This window comes from Mercenaria mercenaria, chromosome 4 (assembly GCF_021730395.1).
Source record: "Mercenaria mercenaria strain notata chromosome 4, MADL_Memer_1, whole genome shotgun sequence".
Lineage (NCBI taxonomy): Eukaryota > Metazoa > Mollusca > Bivalvia > Venerida > Veneridae > Mercenaria > Mercenaria mercenaria.
Window position 1 is genome coordinate 28,121,005 of NC_069364.1, and position 25,915 is coordinate 28,146,919.

Here is a 25,915-nt window from a genome sequence, read left to right on the forward strand (position 1 = left end):
ATTGGGGCTGAACTGACGTTCCAAATATGCCACCAAACTCAAAAAGAAATATTGACCTGATTCTATAAGTATACAAGTGAGTATGATTTACAGCAACTGTTAATTAAATGTTACTTAAATGTTAATTGTAAAATATTTTATGTCTAAGCATTTTAAGTAAGTTATATATTTTTAGGCTTTTCATATGCAATCCTACTACCAAGGAGTCTGGCTTGAACAACATCTCTACAACGACAACCAACAAAATTACAGGTCATATAGTGACTTTCTGTTTGCTCCTCTGAGCGTATTATAACAGGCACAAGCCAGCATTTGGTCAGAGCCACTGGCCCTGCCACCAGCCGGCTGGACAACTTACTCACAAGAAATAATTCTACTCCTCAACCAAGATCTTGAACCCTAAATAAGGAGGGGCAAGTGATTGTAAGTCAGCAACCATAACCACTCAGCAAAGGAGGCCCCCACAATACTGATAGTGGGCCTCTATTCATGCCTCATGTAAAATATCTTGTATCTAGTAGTACCTAATCTTTGCAGTTTGGGGGAGAATGACTTTTTAATCTACTCGATTCGAACTTGTAACCTTATGACACTAACTACTATTAGTTTCAAATCCAGTCAAAAGTATCTAAACATGTTTTATCATGGCAGTCAATCTTGTTTTTGGTGATTTTTTAAAAGGTTTACCATGTTTACATAAGATATGCAATAACATGCTTGGCCAGAACACTAAAGTTTTACAACTGAATGTTGATTTTACCGCTGATAACCACCTATATATAGTATGGTAAGTACATCCTGTTTTAAAATATAGTCAGACCAATACAGACAAATGAATCTGACAAATCATTATCCTACTACATGAAAGGAAATGTAGTTGTATGACTTATCAATTAACGATGGTGTGACATTAAGATTTAGGAGTGTATCATCATTGTTAAGGTTTAGGTGTATACCATCAAATCACAGAAATATATATTAAATATGCAACATCTTTACCAACAATCTACCTGTCCATTACATGTTCTACCATACAGTCCAAGGTGACTAGATACTTAGAATACTCTTAAATATTGTCTCCCTTTAAAAATGAATGCCATTTGTAAAGAAATATAATTTGCTATAAAATATGTTCCATCTAGGTACCAGTATAAGAAATTTCAGCATTGGGACAACACTGCATATGCATCAAAACAAAGATTCAATGTAACAGTTCTTTGAAATTGGGGATTTTAACCGTCTGAATTGAGGCCCCTTTATGCAGTACTTTTCCAGAAGTCAATGTATATATCAGTTAGCTGGCAACTGTTTTGTAGAGTAATATTCATGTTTTCATATAGTGTTCAATTTTCATATAAAACAACCCTTTCTTTCTTTGATTCAGTGTTGTTTGGTATTTTTTTTTAAAATATGGGGCTAACTGTTAACCCCAACAGCACAAACAATATCCATGAAATGACATCACAGAACTTGTTACGATTGGTTGATGTTTTTTTCTTTTAAGAATAGAGCCCCCTAGTCCAAGGAATATTAGTTTTGTACATGACTGTTATGTATACGCCATACATTTTCCTGGTAATATAATGTTCCCTTTATCCATGATTAGTTACTGAACACTTACTAAACATCCTGAATTGAACATCTTGTACTGATTGACAAACAAAATAAGTTGAACAATTTCAATGGAGGATCCCCACTGGAACATCAGTGCAAAAACTACTTTCAATAATATTTGAATTAATTTTTCACATGTATATATGGATATGTAGTGAAAAGTCACTGCACTTCTATGAAAATTCTAAACATTCAAACATGTTACCATGTTGTCGTTTTACCTCCTTTTATTAAGAAAATTGTATATGATAATAGTTTTGAAGTCTAGCTTTACATGTAATATTTCCAGCTTTACATGACGTAATGTCTCTAGCTTTACATGACGTAATTTCTCTAGCTTTACATGACATAATGTCTCTAGCTTTACATGACTTAATGTTTCTAGCTTTACATGACAAAATGTTTCTAGCTATACCTGATGTAATGTTTCTAGCTTTACATGACGTAATGTTTCTAGCTTTACATGCAATATTTCTAGCTTTACGTGACGTAATGTTTCTAGCTTTACACGACAAAATCTTTCTAGCTATACCTGATGTAATGTTTCTAGCTTTACCTGATGTAATATTTCTAGCTTTACATGATTTAATGTTTCTTGCTTTACATGACTTGTATTGTTGTGTCACAAATTGAAACAAGAGGGCCAAGATGGCCCTAGGTCGCTCACCTGAGAAACACACCATAATAGCGTAAGCTTGTTTGACCTAGTGATTTCACGAAAACAAATATTCTGGCCAATTTCCATTAAGATTGGACCAAAAATGCGGTCTCTTGATTAGTATTTTCTTAAATATATCCTGGTGATCTACTTTTTTGACCCCAGATGACCCATATTCAAACTCGACCTAGATTTCATCAAGGCAATCATTCTGACAACATTTCATGAAAATCAATTGAAAAATACAGTCTCTGGCTTCAGACAATTCCGCTCCACTGAGGACCAGACCGCTTACCTATCGCAAGAGATAGAGGACGCCTTCCAAGAGCAGAAAGTCATGCTTACAGCATGGATTGATCTGCAGAGGGCGTTTGACAAAGTCTGGACTGATGGCCTCCTCGTCAAGCTGATGAGGACTGGAGTAGGAGGTCACATGCTGAGGTGGATTAAGTCATACCTCCACAACAGGAGAGCAAGAGTCAGTTTAGAACATGCCAGCAGTAGGAAGTTCCTGTTGCGTCATGGTGTCCCACATAAGGCGGAGTCTTATCCCCTACACTCTTCTTGCTTTTCATCAATGATCTGGTGTCTGAACTACCGAAAGGAGTTAAGGCTGCTCTCTACGCTGACGATCTGGTGTTATGGTGTAAGGAAGAACATGCCACTACAGCCACATACAGGATGCAAGAAGCCATCAACAAGCTTTCAGCTTGGGCTGAAGATTGGTGTGTATCGATCAATACAGAGAAATCGTCCACCACACTATTCTCCCTGTCGTCAAAGCAGAGGGCGGGAAAAATCAAGATGGGAAATACTTTGCTGATTGAAGCAGACGAGGCAAAATACCTCGGAGTGACCTTTGACAAACGGCTAACCTGGAAGAACCACATCAGTCAAGCAGAAGGGAAGGCCTGTAGGAAGCTTGCTATGATGCGCAAACTTGCTGGAACAACGTTGGGAGCAAATGAGCAAATACTCAAGACAATATATCAGGGAACAGTGAGACCCCATTAAGAGTATAGCTCAACTGCCTGGTCCACTACTGCCAAAACTAACCAACAGGCTTTAGACAAGGTCCAGAACCAAGCATTGCGGATCATGACAGGTGCTACAAAGTCTACACCAATCTCCTTCATGGAGAAGCTAACAGCCACACAGCCGTAACAAGACAGAAGGCATGCAAAGGTTCTGCTTCAAGCAGAGAAGTTCAGGTCTTTTCAAGACCATCCCATGAAAGCCAAGCTAGATGGCTACGCAAAGAATCGGCTCAAACATAGCAGCTTCGTACATGAGGCAAAGAAACTCAACTGAGAGTTCAAAACTGAGCTGAACATACCAACGACTCCCCTAGGTAGTGAAGACATTATAAACCCACTAGCGAATGATCTGTCCTCAGTGACTGTGAGACTTGCTGTTCCTCGTCTTGACCGCGGGAAGCAAGAGGATGAAGGCATTCGGAAGAGCCTCACACTTGCTATGATCAATGAAGACTATCCTCCGGAATCATGGACTCATGTCTATACAGATGGATCAGCCACATGCGCCGTCAAAGATGGAGGAGCAGGTGTTTTCATTCAATACCCATCTGGCAAGAGAGAAACACTACATGCAGCCACAGGAAAACACTGCAGCAATTACAAGGAAGAGACTGAAGCACTCATGAAGGCCATCTCAATGGTTGAAGACTCGGCAGACGAAAGCTCCTCAGTCGTCTTTCTCACAGATGCACTGTCTGTCATGGAAGCTCTGATCAACAATAAAGCTCCGCAGCTAGCCAGGAGAATGCAGAGCCTGAGTATAACATGCAAAGTAGCACTTCAGTGGATTCCATCCCATTGTGGACTTGCAGGCAATGAAGAGGCAGACAAACTGGCTAAGCTAGGAGCTCAGTCAGAACAACCAACAGAACCTGTGAGTTACAAGGAGAAAGTCACCATCATCAAGGCACTAACGAGACCAAGGATGGAGGAAGATGCTTTTCATCTCCTTGATCGGTCTGAACAAGTGATATTGGTCAGGCTCCGCTCAGGGCACAACAAGCTCAATGCTCACATGTACGAGAAATACAGACTGACACCATCACCAACTTGTCCATGTGGTGAAGAAGATCAGACTGCGGAGCATATACTTCAGAGATGTAAAAGGCATGACCAGGAGCGAGCTGCGACTTGGCCAATAGATACCTCAATCCACCAGAAATTGTATGGAGGCATTGAGCTACTGCGGTAAACCACAAGTTTCATCGAGGCTACTGGTCTGACAGTGTAGTCGCGAACGATAAGAAGAAGAAGAATACAGTCTCTATCAAATACACAAGATTTTTCTATAATTGACCTAGTGACCTAATTTTTGAACTCAGATGACCCATATTCAAACTCGACCTAGATTTCATCAAGGCAATCATTCTGACCAAATTTCATAAAAATCAATTGAAAAATACAGTCTCTATCGCATACACAAGATTTTTCTATAATTTGATCTAGTGACCTACTTTTTGACCTTAGATGATCCATATTCAAATTTGACCTAGATTTTATCAAGACACTCATTCTGACTACATTTCATGAAAATCAATTGAAAAATACAGTCTCTATCGAATACACAAGATTTTTCTATAATTGACCTAGTGACCTAATTTTTGACCTCAGATGACCCATATTCAAACTCGACCTAGATTTCTTCAAGGCAATCATTCTGACTAAATTTCATGAAAATCAATTGAAAAATACAGTCTCTATCACAAATGCAAGATTTTTCTATAATTTGACCAAGTGACCTACTTTTTGACCTTAGATGATCCATATTCAAAACAGACCTAGATTTCATCAAGACACTCATTCTGACCAAATTTCATGACAATCGTTTGAAAAATACAGTCTCTGTCGCATACAGGTTTTTCTATACTTTGACCTAGTGATCTAGTTTTTTACCTCCAATAACCCATATTCAAACTTGACCTAGATTTCATCAAGGCAATCATTCTGACAAAATTTCATGGAGATCAGTTGAAAAATACAGCCTCGATCGCATAAACAAGGTTTTCCTAGAATTTAACCTAGTGACCTAGTTTTAACCCCAGGCAGCCATTTTCAAACTTGGCCTAGATTTTATCAAGGCAATCATTCTGACCAAAACTCATGAAGATCAATTGAAAAAATACAGCCTCTATTGCATACACAAAGTTTTTCTTTGATTTGACCTAGTGACCTAGTTTTTGACCCAAAATTACCCATTTTCGAACTTGGCCTAGATTTCATCAAGGTTATCATTCTGACTAAAATTCATGAAGATCAATTAAAAAATACTGCCTCTACTGTATACACAAGCTAAATGTTGACAGACAAACAGACACCGGACATCGAGCGATCACAAAAACTCACCTGTGAGCTAAAAATTCACAACAGAGGTAAAATTTGTACCTATGCAGTATCTGCATAAACGTAAAGATTTTAATCAAAAACCATAAAGGGTTCACAGTGAAAGTACATTTACTGACTTATGGATATCAACTGTGATGGACTGCTTAAATATTTTGTTAGTTTATACATACGGGAAATCATTACACTCATATCTGTGTTGTCAGCATACACTGTGAGACTTACCCTTGGCAATGGCGGTGGTGGTTGGTGATTTGGGAGGGCTAGGGGGGTGGGGGGGGGGGGGGGGGCGCGAAGGGGGGAAGAAACAAACTTCTCAAAAAAGATGCTCGATCTTTGACAGAAAGGTGATAGCAACTGACTACTATCAATTACCTAACTTCATCGAAAAACCTACACCAGTGACCCAGGGATATACAATATGCTGTAACTGATGTAACATTTTATCTTACTAAAACATCAAAGTTTCAAAAGACCATTCATCAACAGTCCATTTAAGCATTCTTTGTTACACTGTAGTGTACATACCAGTATTTTACTCGGAAAAAGAAACAAGGTCTGATTTAAGTTTAAATACCTGAAATATATCTAAAATTCTGCATAGGTGCAAATCACAGTCCACAAGATACAATAATCAGACCCTATGCAGATCTTGCAGAAAGTGTATTCTGGTTATATAACAAACAAACACTGCTTTTGTGAAAGTGCAAATTTTGCGTGGGGTGCAAGTCTTGTGCATGTGGACTGTCAGTGAGCGTGGAGTGCAAGTCTTGTGCATGTAGACTGACAGTGAGCGTGGAGTGCAAGTCTTGTGCATGTGGACTGACAGTGAGTGTGGAGTGCAAGCCTTGTGCATGTGGACTGAGCGTGGAGTGCAAGTCTTGTGCGTGTGGACTGTCAGTGAGCCCTCAAACATTCCATCATATGAATGCAACATAAGATGGGTGTATCAATGAACACTTGAGTCGCCCACCTTGTGTGGTCTAAAAGGAAGATTATCTGTCTAATGAGTTATATTGTACTAATAAAAGTTTATAGGGAAATAATGAAAAGAACAAGGAAGGAGCACTAATACATCTCCATTCTTTAAAACGCTTTACTTTTCAGGTTAGTGGTACTTTTTTCTTCCGTCTCAAATAATAAGTTCATTGTTATTTGTAAAATATCTCAATTGGCACATTAAACATATCATAATTGGAGACTTGTAGATGATGTATGAATTAAAATTTGATCTTTAAAGGTGGTTAATCAGATTTTGAAAAAGTAATGTATTTGTTCGAAAGTTTAACAAATTACCGTTTTCACATATTCGGTTATTTATATAATTGAATATGCTGTCTTAATCTAATAGCAACCACTTACAACATCAGCTGGTACGCGTGTAAACAAAAACAAAATTGGTAAATATTCTGTATAAATAAATGACTTACATTAATTTTATCTCTTTAAAAAATATTTATCCAAAATTACTAGGAAGAGGATGTTTTTTGGGCATGCTCACTGTCAACACATGAAGGCCTGGCTTTGGGTCAATTTTCATTACTTGATCCGGAATGACTGTTCCAGCATTTTTGGGAAAGTTTCAATATAATACTATGGAGAAAATTTTGAAAATGACAAAGTGGTCAAATTTATCATCAGTCAACATTCGTACAGTCCCATTTTACATACCCCGTTCAGGGCCTCACTTCATGACTGTTTGCTTACTAAATATAAATTTGTATTATGTCAATTTTTCAGCAAATGTTAAGCTTTATTTTGATACCAACCACTGATAACAATTTGCAGAAATAAAAAAAGTTACAGGTAAAAAACCTCATTTTCTGTCTGAGTTTATCATCAGTACCAGTAGGGGTCCGGCACGTGCTGAGATTGAGAAAAATGCTTTGTCAACATCAATATCCAAAATCTAGAAAAAATCCACTCATAAGTAAACATAAAATATTTCATGTTTACATTTGGGTTGATATTTTTGGATTTTGAATTTTGATGTTGACAAAGTATTTTTCTCAATCTCAGCATGTCGGACCCGTCTCGCCTAACTAACGGCGGAACAAGTGTGGTCTGATATCATTTTTAGGAGCTGACTTGTAACACTCCTGTCTATATGAGAATCTTATCACATGTTTCTATTCTTGAATTGACAAAGTCAATTTCAAAGTAAATAAAAAGGAATAGTTACCATAAGATGGAGAAGCACTACAAAACACAGCCATGATGCAGCTGAAGTAGACACATAGATCCCCATCAGTCCTGTACTACAGCAACCTAAAATAAATACACCAGAAAAATATATGAAACTTAACACTAGAAATAGTACTGTACTTCCTAGCTTTGCCTTATACTGACTGTACTTTCAGAAAGTATATATCATTGCACATAATTTGCAGTACAATAGGTATGGCAACAAACCAAACATGTAAAACCGGTTTAACGGGTGAAAACCCAACATCCGCACCTATTGTGGCATAGAACGCGTATGAAAAATTTTAAGCGTACTTCCAAAACTCATCAGCTTGAGTTCATTTCATGCACCACTTCATACATGCACATGCCATGCGACTTCCTTTTCAAACGGTTTAGTTGACGTTAAATTCTGAATCACTCAAATTTCATTTCAAGGAAGATGATTAGTGCTGAAACAGACATCCCTGCATTTTATCTAATCAATAAATCAATACCATGAAAAGGATCAATATAATTATCAATACCATGAAATGGAAATGAACCTATCTTGTCAACACAAATAGAATATATCCTATTATGACTGTATATATACAACTGCGATTGCACTTTAATACATAAACTGTTCCTGTTTATAGCCTGGTTTATGCAATAAACATGAATCATAAACAGTTAGAATCATATACTGTAGAAGCAGAAATGTTTGTGAAGGTTTAAATTTCGCTATATTCGCGAGGCCCTACATCTCACGAAAATTAATCCTCGCATAACTTTTTACCATTAGTATAATTCAAATTAAAGTAGAATACCATTTTAACAATTTCACGAATATCAAATCTCGCGAACATACTCAAATTTTCAAATTGACGAAATTTTGACCCAGTGAAAATATTATTTGTGCTTTTTACAGTTTTTATAATTGTTAAAAAAATTAATGTAAACTCTACTTGAAGAGTTTAGTAACTGTGACATTCAGTACAAGTAAAAACGATAAATCATACACATGATACATGTATGTCAGTCCATTGTTTGAACTCATCTCAGATTTTAACAGCAGCTCCTTAAAGCACAACAATATATACCAGAAATTTCTAGATCAGAGAAAGTATAATTTAAAGAATTTTTTTCATTTGGTGTGTTAAAATGTGGGGGTAGGTGGGAGGGGGGTGTAATGTGGCAATGACCTTTGACTAATTGGTTGGTGTACTCTGCACATCGTCTCATCGACATCTACCAATATGCCAAGTTTAAATGGTTACAGAGTTTTGCTCTGGGCAAGAAATTTGACAGATGGACAGACGGTTGGTCAGATGCAAACTCCATCACATTATACATCCATTTTATCTAAATGGTCTTATAAAATCTTTTTGAATGTTATTTTTTCTGTGCCCATTATCTCTTGAAAAGTATATCTTTTGTAGAAAGTTATTAAATAATCTCCAAGATATTCAACATAAACTTGTCTTCAATAAGTTAGTACAATCATGGTGACTCATAAGAAAGAACAAAAACTATAAATTATGCATTTTTTGAAGAGCTGATTTAGATTGCTTTCATCTCGCCTCTTATCACAAACAGAAGATTGAGAAGTAGATTAAACTTCTCTCAAATTAAATAGTTTGAAAACAGAAATGCAAGCCTTAAATTATATCAAATTTTAGCTAAAAAAATTCAGCTCAGAGATGTTTATATGCTCATAATGCTGTTATGGACATGACCATCAGAAAATAAAAACAGCGTCAGTTAAGGTTTATGAGCATATCACCAAAACACAGAAATTTTTGATAAACGAACAACACTGTTACCAATATTTTACCCGACCATATCATGTTCTGCGGTACTGTCCCATGCGACGGATACTTAAAATATTTTGAAAAAGTTGTCCCCCTTTGAAAATGAATGCCATTAATGTAAAGAAAAAAAAAAAAACAATTGCTGAAAAACTGTGTTCCACCTAGTTATGAAATATGACCGTCCGTTTAACCCTTACCCTGCTAATTTCTATACTAATTCTATAATAACTTGTCCATCTTTCAATTTGGATATTACCATTAACTGTTTAAAGGGGTGAACACCGAAAAGATACTTACTGACAGAATGGCGAACTGTGCAGATCATGCTCAGACTGCATGGATGTGCAGGCTGATCATGTTCTGCACTGGTCGTAACAGTTTTACCTACGCTTTTAGTCTTTGATCCCAGATGACCCAGTTTTTAACTTGACCTATTCTTAATAAAGACAAGCATTCTAACCAAGGGTAATAATTATAGACTAGGTAGGAATTTTAAAATACATATATTTTAATAAGAGGAAAGTCAACTGAAAATAATATAATTTACAAAAACTTATATTCTGTTCATAATTTGACCAGTTAAACTTCAATATGAAAGAAAGATTATTTTAACCAAATTTGGAGGTCAGTGCTTTTAACCAGGATTTTCTAAGTCCAAAAGGGTAAAGGGTAGGCCTATGCAACTGACCTATCTAGAAAAAGAAAAAATAAGTTTCAAAGCTTTATGCCTTTAAATGATAGCCATTATGTCCTTGCATGCAAAACTTTAACCAAGGTGTGATGTCAACGCCAGGGTGAGTAGAATAGCTGCTATTCTTCATATATTTGAGCTAAAAATGACATTGTCTCTGACTGTGTCAAATAAAGGGCAGATAACACATTTGAAGTATACTTGCCAAAAAATTATCTGAGGATGCATGATTCCCCTTAGTCCAACTATTATTGTACGTGAGTCACGATATTGTGATTATTTCCTCCAAAGAGAGGGATTCTGCCCTATCACGAAAATATCACGAAAATATCTCAGAATCAATTCTGACGTTAAATTATTTGGACTAGATTCCCCTAGAAATTCTGTACACCACTATTGATTCCTTAGTCCAAATAACAGGATCTTTCGGGAAAGTGTGATAACTTTCTGATCATAAATCTAAGTCATCCCGATAAGCCAAATGACTCCACTATGGTTCTCCACCCCCCCCCCCCAAAAAGAGATCCACCCCTGCTTGGTGTCTCTTCTTTATTTCTTCGAGTTTAATATGGAACCTTTCTGGTAAGAAGGTCTGTTTATTTCATTTATTTATGACTGAAAACAAACAGCCATAAACTGACACGGACGCCGGACGGACGGACGGAGTCAGTGCTAGTTTACAATATTTTATTCTGTCACCAGACTGGGATTATGCCGCTAAAATGTCTACATACCTATATAAAAGGATTTATTCAAATATTTCCTGACACAATAAATTACATCTAGGTAAGCTTTATGGATTTTTAATTTAAATAACTTCAACGACTTTCTCCAGCTCACTTCCTTATTCCGCTGTGAACCCTTCCGCTGTACATGTACAGTCAGCGTATTCCGGTAACGGCACAAACAAGCACGGACTAAAACCCGAGATCGGAACGTCCGGGATAATAAAAAGCTGCGTCGTGCATTCTCGCATACCCGGTTTACCATGGGGTCCATAGTTTTTATTTCCGGGATTTTGACGAACCTCTGATGGATGAGAATGTAATTTATAATGAACAAGTTCATAATGTTACACAGCAGATGATTTATGACTAATTATAAGCAAAACTGGTGGATTTTTTGTTCAAATTTATCTGAAGTTAGCTTCTCAGCTTTTATTTTGAAATGTTTATAGATTCTACTTCTAATAAAGTTTTCTTTATAATGTAGATTCTATCTAGACTTCCTTTAACTTGGTAGTCCCAGCTTTTTTTTAAAATAATTTCTTTTATCTTGTATCTACTGTGGGGAACAGTATTTGATCGAGTTGGTGTCCAGTTTGTCAGCCTTTTCTTGATATGACCAGTTTGGAAAAAAAAAATATTAACCCTTACCATGCTGGACACGATTTATTCTGCCCTTGCGACCAGTGTAGATCATGATCACCCTGCACATCCATGCAGTCTGATCACGATCTGCACTGTTCGCTATTCAGTCAGTATCTTTTTGGTAAGCACCCCATTTTAATAGTTAATGATAGGCTACTGTCCAAGTTGAAAGATGGACAAGTTCATTACAGAAATCTCGCAGGGTAAGGGTTAACTCTTTGAAAGGCCTAGCTGTGGCAGAACATGGACAAATTCGATTTTAATAACTTGATGCGTTCTTTGGGAGAACATTTTAACAAAATTATTAGGGGAGACTGGGGCTAGTTGATACACGGGGCAGGTTGTTACAGCGCTTGTTTTGAAAAGATGACTAGTTTATAAAGTCATCGATTTCTAGAATCTACAGGATTTCAATACCGCCATTTTTTTCCGGAAGCCTGAAGACCAAGAGAAAGGTATTTTTGAAAAAATTACACAAAAGTCAAATTTTAGCCTCAAAAGCAATTTTCCTAATTTTTCCGAAAAAAAATCTCATTTATTCAATAATTGAGATATATTGCTCCGAATCAGAATGAAACCTTTGCACCATATAATGAGTACAATTTCTTGAGTTCAAAACAGTAAAATATAACATCTGAATTGTCCAGCTTGGTTTATGTCACACGAGGTAGGGATGGGGCAAGTTGGTACACACACCACGGGGCACGTTTTTACAGTGTACCAACAATATTTTGTTTCAATTTGTGAGTTACTTTTGTGCAAAACTGGTTATAATTTTGCATGTAGACAACCACTATTTGGTTTAAGCGTCATTTTACATCTAGTGAATTTCAGAATAGGCTAGATCTCGTAGGTTTAATGGGTAGGAAAGCTGAAATACTCTATATTAATATCAAGTATGAAAAAAATGACCTCAACATATATATAGATCTATATCCATCGTTATAGAATACACGTTTATAAATCTAGATAGATCTATATCATAACATCATCTTATATAATCATCTAGATCTACCTTGTTTTTCAGATATGAGAGATTATATACGAAACACAAACGGGTCCTCAACACCACACGATCTCTTTTATTGTATACTAGATCAGGCCTCTTTACAATTATTAATCAAAATATTTTTTATTTTACTAACAATGAAAAACTAATGTATGTGAATTTGCAAGATCAGAAATATTCAGTTTCTAAACAAAATTATTTAGATCTAGATTTATAAGCTATTTGTTTCAATTACTCTTTCAGCGTTATCATAACAATGCAGATAAGTCTATGAAAAAATAAGGATGATTTCATAAACATTTAACGCTTTTTTATTCAGGTTACAGGAATTCACCCTTTATATGAAGACACTTTTGAGGAGACATAGTTTGGCGCTTCCTATGTAACAGATCGCCCTCAGCCTTGTCCAGATGCGACCGTGAACGGCGACTTAGCTTGTGGGGGTACAGTACGGAAGCACTTGAAAGCCAAGTCAGCACAGCAAGTCGAGTCGGACTTGCAAACCATTTATGCGATTATGTTGTCATGTTATGTGTTCTTATTTGAAGTTACATTGTTATGATTTTACAATTAGAAAATTTCAAGGATACTATAGACTTTTGAATAAGTGAGTGTCTTTGAAACTTGAATGTAAGTTTAAATAGACAGAACATTTTAAGGATACTATTAATATTTAAAAAAAAATGCTGTAATTGAAACTAGTATTTAGGTTTACTGAAGTATGCAAAATGATGTTCTTTGTTGCTGCGTTGAAAGTTTTTGAAGTTTATAAAGTTAAAAGCAAAATAAATTAGCAATTTTGTTATTTTTATGACGAAGTACAGTTTGTGACAACTTGCTCCAATCTATGTAACAACTTGCCCCGATGGCGGGGTAAGTTGTTGCATTCGACCTGGCTGATTCAACCGAACCTTTCAAGCTGTTACTTCCCTTTGGGGAACCACAGCATTTATTTGATGGTCGGTAGAATGAGCTTTCTGAAAATAATATCGAATCCGAAACTGGTGTATTAGTTTAGAACGTACACCAAAAAATCTAAAAAGTGTACCAACTAGCCCCGGTCTCCCCTACTTCTAATGCAGCCTTCGATTTAATTTGTAAACATAAAATATGGGATGAAAGCAATGATGGTGATTCTCTTAGTAATTTGACATACTTTTTGCATATATTTCACTTGTCGTATATTCTGTCAAGGAGGTAAATTGACGTAGATATTCGCGTCCTTGGCAGAAGACATAGGGAGCAGCATGCTCATATCCTCGTAGATATCTATGTCCTTGGTTCTGTTATAAACAAAAAAGGCCCGTAACCTGTTTTAACCTAAGCGTAAAAAGGGATGATAACTGCAAAGTCTAGTTCCCGTCGCACTGTGCATTTTAGTATCAAACGTAAATGATTAAGGGGCAGGTAATCCCGACTAGATAACTGCATTGATATAAAGAAACCGTTAGCCACCGTTTTTCGCTGAGGTGACGTACGGTATAGAAATGGATGCAAAAATTATAAATAAGCATTGTAGTTAGATCCCTATGAGAAACATATGCTTTCAATATTGACTTTAATAAAATTAAGTAGATGGACCTCCGTTGACTGTTTGATAAGGTTGCCGACTTTGAATCGCTTACTTATGCGAAAACCAAAATGGTGCTTTTGCGACCAGCATGCATCAAGACCAGCCGATGCGCAGGCTGGTCTGTCTCCATGCTGGTCGCAATTTTCATGGTACGGCTCAAATACCCTTATTTCTATATAGAAGGTAATAAGTGCCTTCTTCATTTTATATGTTTTAAGGACATTCTGGCTTCTACCCTTTGATTACTTAATTTATCATGTTGAATATAGTATGATCAAAAGAGCCGTTGTTTCTCTTGCCATATTACGAGTTCTGCACAGCCTCAGTGACGAGTGCGTGCGTTCGTGCGTGTAGTGCTTATTTACCTTCATCACAAGATTAAAACTATATGAGCAAGAGTAACTAAACGTACTGAACTGTCATTAAATATTAGCAATGTGTGGTGTGTACCATAATTCACAACCTAACGTTAGTCAAAAAGACACACAGTTAGCTATGAATAAGATTAGAAAACTTTCCCTACCATTGTTTTATAAGAAAGAAAAACAGACTTTAAAATCCATATACCTGTGTACCACGTGTAGTGGGTCTATGAAATTTGTTTCCCCCGGTTATTGTTTGCAAGATTATTAAAAGAATCCCGGCATAAAATTCCCACATACATATTTGAGCGAATTCGATTTGACAAAGGCATTCAAGGCGAATGTCTTTATGTAGCACCGAATTTCCTTAATCTAGCTACGAAGTCAATATGGAAATACACATGTATGTAGCCCTATACATTTACTTGAAGAAGACAAAAATGTGCATAATTACTGCATGAACATAACAAGAGCGCCGTCTGCGGATGCTATCGCTCGTCTGCAGGTGCTGGACAATATGTAAGAAAAGAATAATGTTTCTTGGACTTCTACGGTACACGGACAGGACGTAAGTATTTCCCAAAGTTAAAAATCGCGTGTTTTTTTTCTGACATGGACAGGGTGTAAGTATTCCCCAATGTTAAAAATTGCGTTTTTTGTTGTTGTTGTTTTTTTTGTGGTACACGATCAGGGCGTAAGTATTTCCCAACGTCAAAAATCGCGTGTATTTTGTTTGCTGTTTTTTTGTTGTTGTTGTTGTTGTTTTCGTTTTTTTTTTGTTTTGTTTAAAAAAATTCATAGAAAATACATCAAAACGTCGTAAGCTTTGCACTATAAATACGTTGACGCGCATGATGTCATGTGAAACAACAGCCTAGTATTTCGAACATTTTAACCATTGATCGAGCTAACAGTCGATAAACATTAAGGGTTATATTCGAACATTTCACAAGACCTATTTAAACAAATATGTAAGTTAATAATTTTGAGTACTAAACTGTCGTAACATTTCAAATCATCATTGTAGAGTTTCTTACCAAGACTAATATTTTGAATCAAATTTTATACACATCGGTTAAATATTCGAACGTGTGGACCAGCAATGTTTTTGCTTTAAAGATATTAGAAAAATAACAGTTTTTTTCTAAAAAAAAAAAAAAAAAAAAAAAAAAAAAGAAAGAAAGAAAGGAAGAAATTAAAGAGATAAAAGACTGGATTTTTTCTTCAAAGTAAAATCAAATTACGAAAATATATTTATACGCAATTTCTAGTTCCGTAATTCTACTTTCAGAATAGGAAGGTTACATTCGTTGTCTCAAAAGTAACAAAGTAATAGCTGAATACATTTGTAATTCTTTCTAGTGAAAGAAGCCAAAGAAGATGTATATTGGAAATGTTTTTAATTTTTCATTGTAGAAATAAGTTTAGACAAAAACCCTTTTTGAATATATTTGAAATACGAAAAAGGTGGTTTAAAAAAAGATTTAATGTTATTGTAAAATCGATGTGTTTTTGAAATAGGAATCCGAGACAAGGCACGTTTAGACAATATACTGAGAAGGTATCCTTTTCGAGCTGTTCGGTAGCCCTTAAAATGGATTTTGTTTCTCGTGCCAAGTTACGAGTTACGGACAGCTTGGTCTTTTGTTTCTCAATAGGCTTTTTAACACCTTTACTCAATTAGTAGCTAGAAACATTGTAACATTTTAAAGCTAGATAAAATTATTGCACTGTAATCTTCTCTGAGCTCCCTGGTGCATGCTCGTCGCAGAGAGGGCACATATGGCGCTAAATGGGTCATATATATTGTCGGCCTAGCTAGCACCACATTACTAAAACCAGGAGGTGCAGCCGTGAAAAGGGGACATCAATCAACCGGAATGCATCCTGCCGCTGTATACGACGTAGCTCTCGTCGATCGTCTACGTGCTGAGCCGCGCCACGGCCTGAGGACTTCATAAGTTGGCATCCTGCTGGGACTTATGCATTTGGATATCGACGTCGACAGCATGCTTTTATCTTCTTGCCGGTTCGTCTGGTACACTCTTACGGCAGAGGAACCTGCAGCAGACCGATGGCAGCGGACTTTACAGGAACTCGGGAGGGGCACTTAAGGGACGTGCAGCTTCAGTCGACTTAGCAGAAATTGTCGCATATTATCAGTATTATGGTCTGCTTTGGTGACAACAACGATGTGAAGGCTTGCTGAAGACGGCAGGTGATCTTGACGACCGAGGGGACTACCACAGATCATGACGGCAGGATGCAGACCGGATGACCAGACGTTAAATATAGCGATAAAAGAAGGATCCTTAATCGTTGAAAACTCCAGATAAGATGACACCATAACAACGTAGACACAACGTAACAACGCAGACGCACCATAACTGATGATACAACCTAACAACTCAGATACACTATAACGGGAGTAGATGATAAAAGAAGTAGACGAGGAGGAGGAAGATAAATGTAGTTCTAGTCGCCCAATGGTTTTAACCAATTGCGACTATAAACAAACTCAACACACACACACACACACACACACACACACACACACACACACACACACACACACACTTGCATTGTAATAAAACATTAAAATAGTAGTTTTCAGTTACTATTAAAAAAACACAATAATCATGCATTTCATATTACCTAATTTATTTAACTTAGAAATTTAGACAAAATCAATAGAATAACAGATAAAACATTACAAAAAGCTAATTTACAACACTTCCACCGATACCCAGACATGTCCTAAAATAACATCTCGGCCTCTGGCCAGATGGACTTTTTACCAAAATCTGTGTGATGAACTCTGTAAAGACATCAGAGTGGATGGTAGAGACATCAGCCGGGTTGTCAAAGACTGCAACGCCAGTATACTTAAGGCTGCTTACAGCGCCATTCCAAGGAGAGCAAGAAAGGACTAGGTATAAGCCCTACTGGAGTAATGAGTTGGAGAATCTACAGGCAAAGTTATCAGAAGCCAGGGAGGAAGCAGAAAACAATCCCTCACAAGAGAGTAACCTCTCTCTACAGCGAGACAAGGCCACATTCCTAAGGCACAAACGTGAAGCACAGAGGAAGAGCTAGAGAGACAAAACGGCCTCGCTCAACCTAGGGTGAGATGGCCAAAAGCTGTGGAGATTGACGAGACAACTGAACGATGAAGACACAGGAAGAGGCTCAGTAATTGTGGAAGAGAATGGTGAACTGTTCACAGGTAAACAAGCGGCAAACACTTTTGCCTCTAACTACAAAGATGTTTCCAACATCCCCATCAACAGAGAGCGGCAAAGGGAAGCCCGAAGAGAAAAAAGGGAAAGGCAGACAAGCTAAGTGAAACCAGAGTGCATGAAGCAGAGTCTTAAACTGTATGAGCTACAGACAGCTCTTAGGCAGTTGAAGACAAAGAAGTCTCCTGGACCAGATGGAGTCACAAATGAAATGCTGACCCATCTAGGCACTGCAGCAATTTGCAAACTCCTGGAAATTTACAACTACACCTAGACACAAGGACTGCTTCCACAGATATGGAAAGAAGCAGTCATGATCCCCATCCACAAGAAAGGGAAGGATCCAAAGAAGGCTGCAAGATATCGCCCAATCAGCGAAACCCGCTGTGTTGGAAAGACCATGAAGAGCATTGTGAATGCACGCCTGAAGTGGTACATGGAGACTAACAACCTATTCGCAACGCAACAAGCTTGCTTCAGACAATTCCGCTCCACTGAGGACCAGACCGCTTACCTATCGCAAGAGATAGAGGACGCCTTCCAAGAGCAGAAAGTCGTGCTTACAGCATGGATTGATCTGCAGAGAGCGTTTGACAAAGTCTGGACTGATGGACTCCTCGTCAAAATTATGAGGACTGGAGTAGGAGGTCACATACTGAGGTGGATTTAGTCATACCTCCACAACAGGAGAGCAAGAGTCAGTTTAGAACATGCCAGCAGTATGAAGTTCCTGTTGCGTCATGGTGTCCCACAAGACGGAGTCTTATCCCCTACACTCTTCTTGATTTTCATCAATGATCTGGTGTCTGAACTACCGAAAGAAGTTAAGGCTGCTCTCTACGCTCTAGTGTTATGGTGTAAGGAAGGATGCAAGAATCCATCAACAAGCTTTCAGCTTGGGCTGAAGATTGGTGTGTATCGATCAATACAGAGAAATCGTCCATCACACTATTCTCCCTGTCGTCAAAGCAGAGGACGGGTAAAATCAAGATGGGAAATACTTCGCTGATTGAAGCAGACAAGGCAAAATACGTAGGAGTGACCTTTGACAAACGGCTAACCTGAAAGACCCACAATTGTCAAGTAGAAGGGAAGGCCCGCCATGATGCACAAACTTGCTGGAACAACGTGGGGAGCAAATGAGCAAATACTCAAGACAGTATATCAGGGAAAAGTGGGACCCCACTTAGAGTATAGCTCAACTGCCTGGTCCACTACTGCCAAAACTAACCAACAGGCCTTAGACAAGGTTCAGAACTAAGCATTGTAGATCATGGCAGGTGTTACAAAGTCTACACCAATTTCCTTCATAGAGAAGCTAACAGGCACACAGCCGTTACAAGACAGGATACATGCAAGGGTCCTGCTTCAAGCAGAGAAGTTCAGGTCTTTTCAAGACCATCCCATGAAAGCCAAGCTAGAGGGCTACACCAAAAATCGGCTCAAACGTAGCAGCTTCGTTCATGAGGCAAAGAAACTCAACCGAGAGTTCAAAACTGAGCTGAGTATACCAATGACTCCCCTAGGTAGTGAAGACATTATGTACCCACTAGCGAATGATCTGTCCTGGGTGACTGTGACAGTGAATTGCTGTTCCTCGTCTTGACCGCGGGAAGCAAGAGGATGAAGGCATTCGGAAGAGCCTCACACTTGCTATGATCAATGAAGACTATCCTCCGGAATCATGGACTCATGTCTATATGGACGGATCAGCCACATGGAGGAGCAGATGTCTTTCTCACAGATGCACTGTCTGTCATGGAAGCTCTGATCAACAATAAAGCTCCGCAGCCAGCCAGGAGAATGCAGAGCCTGAGTATAACCTGCAAAGTAGCTCTTCACTGGATTCCATCCCATTGTGGACTTGCAGGCAATGAAGAGGAAGACAAACTGTCTAGGAGGCCAGTCAGAACAACCAACAAAACCTGTGTGTTACAAGGAGAAAGTCACCATCATCAAGGCACTAACGAGACCAAGGATTGAGGAAGATGCTTTTCATCTCCTTGATCGGTCTGAACAAGTGATGATGGTCAGGTTCCGCTCAGGGCACAACAAGCTCAATGCTCACATGTACAAGAACTACAGACTGCCATCATCACCAGCTTGTCCATGTCGTGAAGAAGATTCTTCAAAGATATAAAAGGCTTGACCAGGAGCGAGCTGCGACTTGGCCGATAGGTACCTCAATCAACCAGAAACTGTATGGAGGCATTGAGGACCTGCGGCAAACCACAAGTTTCACCGAGGCTGGTCTGACAGTGTAGCCGCGAACGAAAAGAAGAAGAAGAACATTTGGGCCCTGAATTAAGGTTCCCTTTTATACATATTACAATTTATTACATTTTGGAACATATCCAGGCATCGACCTGTATTCGTTATCAGGTCCCAAAATTGAAATTTCGCTGGGCCTTAGACTGATTAGTTTAGCATAAAAAAGAAAACAACCAAATACAAAGTTATTTCTACACGTACACTGATAGAACAAAATTGTTGTGTGTGTGTGGGGGGGGGGGGGGGGATTAACAAATGTCCATTCCAAAAATAAGCAGTGGGTCAAATGTCAAACGGGGTGAGGGGTAAATTATCCAGCGGTCCCTTTTTTCACTGGGATGAGGAAAGAGATAATGTCCTTAGGGCAAATGTGTTACATCTATTGGAAGCAAAACTATTCGTTTGAAATATGGCACGCCTTGAATTACGTAATTTTCCATTTGAACAAGAACAAATTAAACCTTAAGTCAGTGTGATACAGGCTGTGAGGATAACAACTGATTTATACAGGACCATCAGCTCACTCAAGAGAAGAAATGAATTTGTATATAAATAAAGTAGTTAATACATGTACAGACAATATACATATTTTAGATAAAAAAATTTCTTTAGATTAATGCATAATGTCAGTGCTTATCACTCATATTCAATGCAAAGTAATTTCGATGCTTAGTAATAAGTGTTTCGTTTTGTCTATGTTTAGCATTGGTATCATGAATACCTTTTTTTTTTCGAAGAAAAAATGGAGCTATCCCATTTGCCGCGGCGTTGGCATCGCCGTCGAGGTTGGTTGATTTTCTTTCTCTCTGTTTTTTTTTTTGCTTTCAATGCTTAAAATAGTTACTTACTACCATAGTCTACCATAGTCTAAACCAGGGGAAACAATCCCCATGGTTTTGGTTTGAGATTTGACAAAGTTATGCCCCTTTTAACTTAGATATTTTTTGGTTAGTTAAATACAATACTACAATACCTAGGGGTATTGTATAACATGTACAGAGGCATTTTCTTTCTGGTCTAGTGGTTTAATATCTCTGTTATTATCGAAGTTTTTGACTTGAAGCTTAAAGCAGCACGCCTTCAGATTTGGCTAAAAAATAATCTTTCTTTCAAATTGAAGTTTGGCCATATTATGAACATTAGAATATGAATTTTTGTTTCTAACATATTTTAAAAGTTCCAAATCAAGAAAAAAAGATGACCACGTCGGGAATCGAACCCCGGACCGCCGCGCAATAAAGACATTTGCCCGTCGTCGTAACCAATAGCGCTATAGCTAAAGTAGTGAATAATGACTTCAAAATTTAGATATTTATAATGGAGAGAGTTTACCTGGAGTAAAAGCGTAACAAACGCTTTTCAAGTTTCATCGCAAAAAGTAGTAAAAACAGCAAATTCTCATGTCTTTCCGTAACATAAAGTTTGTCAGTAATTAAGTTTTAAAGCCTTTTTAAGAAATATAGCATTTATTTCAAGATATCTAAAAAGAAATTCTTTTGTTGTCGAACGATCTGGAGGCATGCTGCTTTAAAATAATCATATACTATCAAGGTCTATGCCAAGAGAAATAATCCGTGTAAGTCAATATTGACAGGGTTATGCCCCTTTTTAACTCAGAATTGTTTGGTTTAAGTTTCATAAATAAAGTTAAATATCTCATTTAAATCAGTCTACACCAGTGGGTGTGGGGACGATCCCCATAAATCTGATTTTTGACAGGACTGTGCCCCTTTTGAACTTAGAAAGGTTTATAAAGTTGTTTTTTTTTTCTTTTTGGGAACAAAGCTCTTATTCAGAGTAAAGCATTGAGAAAGGTCGAGCGTGCTGTCTTACGAACAGCTCTTGTTAAAATACATTTAACAAAACATACATTTTAAAGAAGTTTTTAAACAGAAAAAATAAATGTAAAATGAAACTACAAATAGCCTTATAATAGCTGTATCAGTGTTCTTCTTATGTGTACCAATGCAGATATTTAGGACAGTCTGTAAACAATTGTTCCATCTCTTGTTCACGGTAAATAGACTGTTTTAAACTTTTAAATGACACTTCTTAAATGCTTTTATGTCTAATTCCTAAATTTTAGATAATAACGATAGAAGTTTTAATTAATGTAATAGTAAATACGAGACTGTTTTAAAATTATGTCTGGCTTTTTATAGTAGAAGTCAATTTTATCTGTTGCAGTCTCTTATAATTCATATATGAATAATAGTGTACATTGTATTAATGTTTTTATGATCTATGTTGCATATTGATGTTCAGTGAAGAGACACTGATAAAGAATAAAGAAAGAACAAAAAGTGGCCGTCTATCAAGTAAGTAAATAATTATCCATCGACACCCTTTGAAACATATCTCATAATTCTACTCACCATACACCCTCAAGCAATGATTACACACAAAGCCTTCCAATATAAACAAAAAATATACATTGACAGTGAATCAAATTTACGTTTTGAAACGTTTTGCTGAAATTTGAATTACTAAAGGAGGCCCCTTATTAACCTTTAAAATGAGTTTTAGATTACCCTAGACCAGAGTTTTTAGCTCACCTGAGCCAAAGGCTCATGGTGAGCTTTTGTGACCGGTCCATGTCCGTCAACATTTTCTAAAAACATCTTCTTCTTGAAAACCACTGGGCAGAATTACACCAAACTTCACGGGAATGATCCTTGGGTGCTCACCATACACCCTCAAGCAATGATTACACACAAAGCCTTCCAATATAAACAAAAAATATACATTGACAGTGAATCAAATTTACGTTTTGAAAACGTTTTGCTGAATTTTGAATTACTAAAGGAGGCCCCTTATTAACCTTTAAAATGAGTTTTGGATTACCCTAGGCCAGAGTTTTTAGCTCACCTGAGCCAAAGGCTCATGGTGAGCTTTTGTGACCGCTCAATGTCCGTCATCCGTCGTGCGTCCGTCAACATCTTCTAAAAAAATCTTCTTCTTGAAAACCACTGGGCAGAATTACACCAAACTTCACGGGAATGATCCTCAGGTCCTCCCCTTTAAAATTATTCAAAGAATTTAATTCCATGCAGAACTCTGGTTGCCATGGCAACCGAAATGAGAAACTTTAAAAATCTTCTTATCCAAAACCGCAAGACATAGAATCTTGATATTTGGCATGTGACATCATCTTATAGTCCTCTATCAAGATTGTTTAAATTGTGCCCCTGGGAAGAAAAGAGGCCCCGTCCCGGAGATCACAAGTTTTACATAGACTTATATAGGAAAAAAAATTAAAAATATTCTTGCCTAAAACCGCAAGACCTAGATCTTTGATATTTAGTATGTAGCATTGCCCTGTGGTCCTCTACCAAAATTATTCAAATTATTACCCTGGGGTGAAAAAAGGCCCCGCCACGGGGGTCAAAAGTTTTACATAGACTTATATAGGAAAAAACTTCTAAAAATCTTCTTGTCTAAAACTACACTAGACCTTTGATATTAGGTGTGTAGCATTGCCTTGTGGTCCTCTACCAAAATTGATCAAATTATTACCCTGGATGAAAAGAGGCCCTGCCCCGGGGGAGGGGCCTCAAGTTTGATATAGACTTATATAGGAAAAAAAAAACTTCAAAAATCTTCTTGTCTGAAACTGCAAGGCCTAGGCTTTTGATATTTGGTGTGTTGCATTGCCTGGTGGTTCTCTGCCAAATTTGTTCAAATTATTACCCTGGGGTGAAAAAAGGCCCTTCCCCGGGGGTCCCAAGTTTAACATAGACTTATATATGGAAAAAACAAAAAGCTTCTTGTCTGAAAGTTCAAGGCCTAGGCCTTTGATATTTTGTATGTATCATTGCTTAGTGGACCTCTAACAGGAATGTTCAAATTATGCGCCTAGGGTGAAAAGAGGCCCCACCCTGGGGGTCACTTGTTATATGAGTTATATAGGAAAAAAACATCAAAAATTATCAGATCATATTTCCTAGACTGTTTAAGTATATTTACCTGATGTACCAAAGTGACTACGTGTCACCTTACTTTAACCTTGACCTGCTCACCTACTTTCTTGCTTTTTGAGATACAGCCTTGAAAGGATGACATTGTACAGTTTTGTATAACGATCTTAAAACTTACTTTCAGCGACCATGAATGTGACCTACTGACCTACTTTCCAATATTTTAGCATCAGTTTGCCATTTGAAACATGGGCCCATATTACTCAGGTGAGCGATATAGGGCCATCATTGCTCTCTTGTTTAACTTTTTGTTACTCAAAGTGTGGGCAGAAAAATGTTGACAAGAGGAGGGAGAATAAAAAAGGGCAGTAAAACAACAGACGATAAGTGATCAAAAGCTTTATCGGATGACTCCTTTGTTCAGCAGCACTTTGTTGCTCATTGGGTCATCTCAGTATACTTCTTCCCATGTCATATTTTATTTCCCAAATGCATGTCGAATTCACATTTGGTTACATCTAGTATATATTTGAGACACCAACAAGTTTTTCATACTTTCATCTTCTTGGCCTTTACAGAACTTGTGTTTCATTGTTTGTCGATATACCGGAATTCGCTTTTTCATCGCATATTGTAAATGGTTCAAAGATATTTGAGACACCAACAAGTTTTTCATACTTTCATCTTCTTGGCCTTTACAGAACTTGTGTTTCATTGTTTGTCTATATACCGCGCTTTTCCATCGCATATATTGTAAATGGTTCAAAGATAAATGAAATTATTATCGTATCGGATATAGTAATGTTAGTGTGTGTTAATTACCTTAAGTGTTTTATAACCTTCGCGGGTAAACACGTGAATTTCGTGCATATTTCAGGCATTTATATAGATGTTTCGCGGGGTTTCTTCACTCGAGACTAATATTTGGCAGTAAACGCATCATTGTTTTGTTATCATATACACAATGAATGAAGACGATACTTCTTCTCAACGGAGGAACGAACAAATTCAACGATCATAGATTGTAGAAGAACTGAAAGATTTTTTCAACAGTAAATTCAACGATTTGAAGAAGACTGTTCAGACTGATTCAGAGTGGATTGCGGAGGCTACTAGAAAAAAAGGTCAGAAAAGATTCTTCTATTTCGTTAAAAGGTATATCAAATAAGAAATAATATCAATTCAATTGTGATATTGACGATCTACTTGACAGCATAGATAAAGCTGTTACACTGAGAAATGCTACTAGAGCTCACGATTATATTAAAGAAGCTAAAGATTTGATAAAACAGAGAAAAAACTTATAAGAATTGCAGACAATTCTCCTTCCGGTTGGTCCACTATTCATGAGTATGAGAAATTGGACGTTGCTAGCGATTCGGAAGATGACAAACGTATTCGTAAAGCAGAATACAGAGCCAAAGCTCGTATTGATAAAGCTAAGAGTTCTTCTTCCACTAGTTTTAATACAAACACTGGTTTTTAGTCTACTTTTCGTAGCTTCCGTAGAGGAACAGGCTCAAGATTTGCCGTGGCAGGAGGAACGTCCTATCAACAGCAGTTGTGCTTCTGTCGTCTGCTTCCGGTGCGGGCAGTTGGGACACATTGCCTTAGGATGTGGTCAGGCCAACATCGGTTTCCGACCTGGAGCCATGGGATCCGCAACCGCCGCCAGAGCGCCCGAATGTAAAGAACCGGATGCTACCAAGGGTTCCAGCCAGTGATATTGAAGGCTATACTGAATATGATAAGTATTGGATTTTTGATAATACAGTTTCTGTGTATATATTTTGTGAATATAAAGAAAGTTCCATATTAGTTTCAGACTTTTCTGTGAAAGGCAGATTAAAACAGGCG

The 25,915-nt window shown here is 37.5% G+C and overlaps 1 protein-coding gene across 1 annotated transcript in view; it reads right to left on the reverse strand.

The window, feature by feature from the left end:
• Positions 1-8,295, reverse strand: part of LOC123551314 (phosphatidylinositol phosphatase PTPRQ-like) — an 89,659-nt gene extending 81,364 nt beyond the window's left edge. Inside the window, exons 1-2 of the mRNA XM_053542103.1 lie at positions 8,149-8,295; positions 7,832-7,917 (exon numbers count right to left, since the gene is read on the reverse strand). Of these exons, the coding sequence (XP_053398078.1) occupies positions 7,832-7,917; positions 8,149-8,161 (99 nt within the window). The 5' untranslated portion in view covers positions 8,162-8,295. The remainder of the gene's footprint in view (positions 1-7,831; positions 7,918-8,148) is intronic.
• Positions 8,296-25,915: the final 17,620 nt, after the last annotated feature.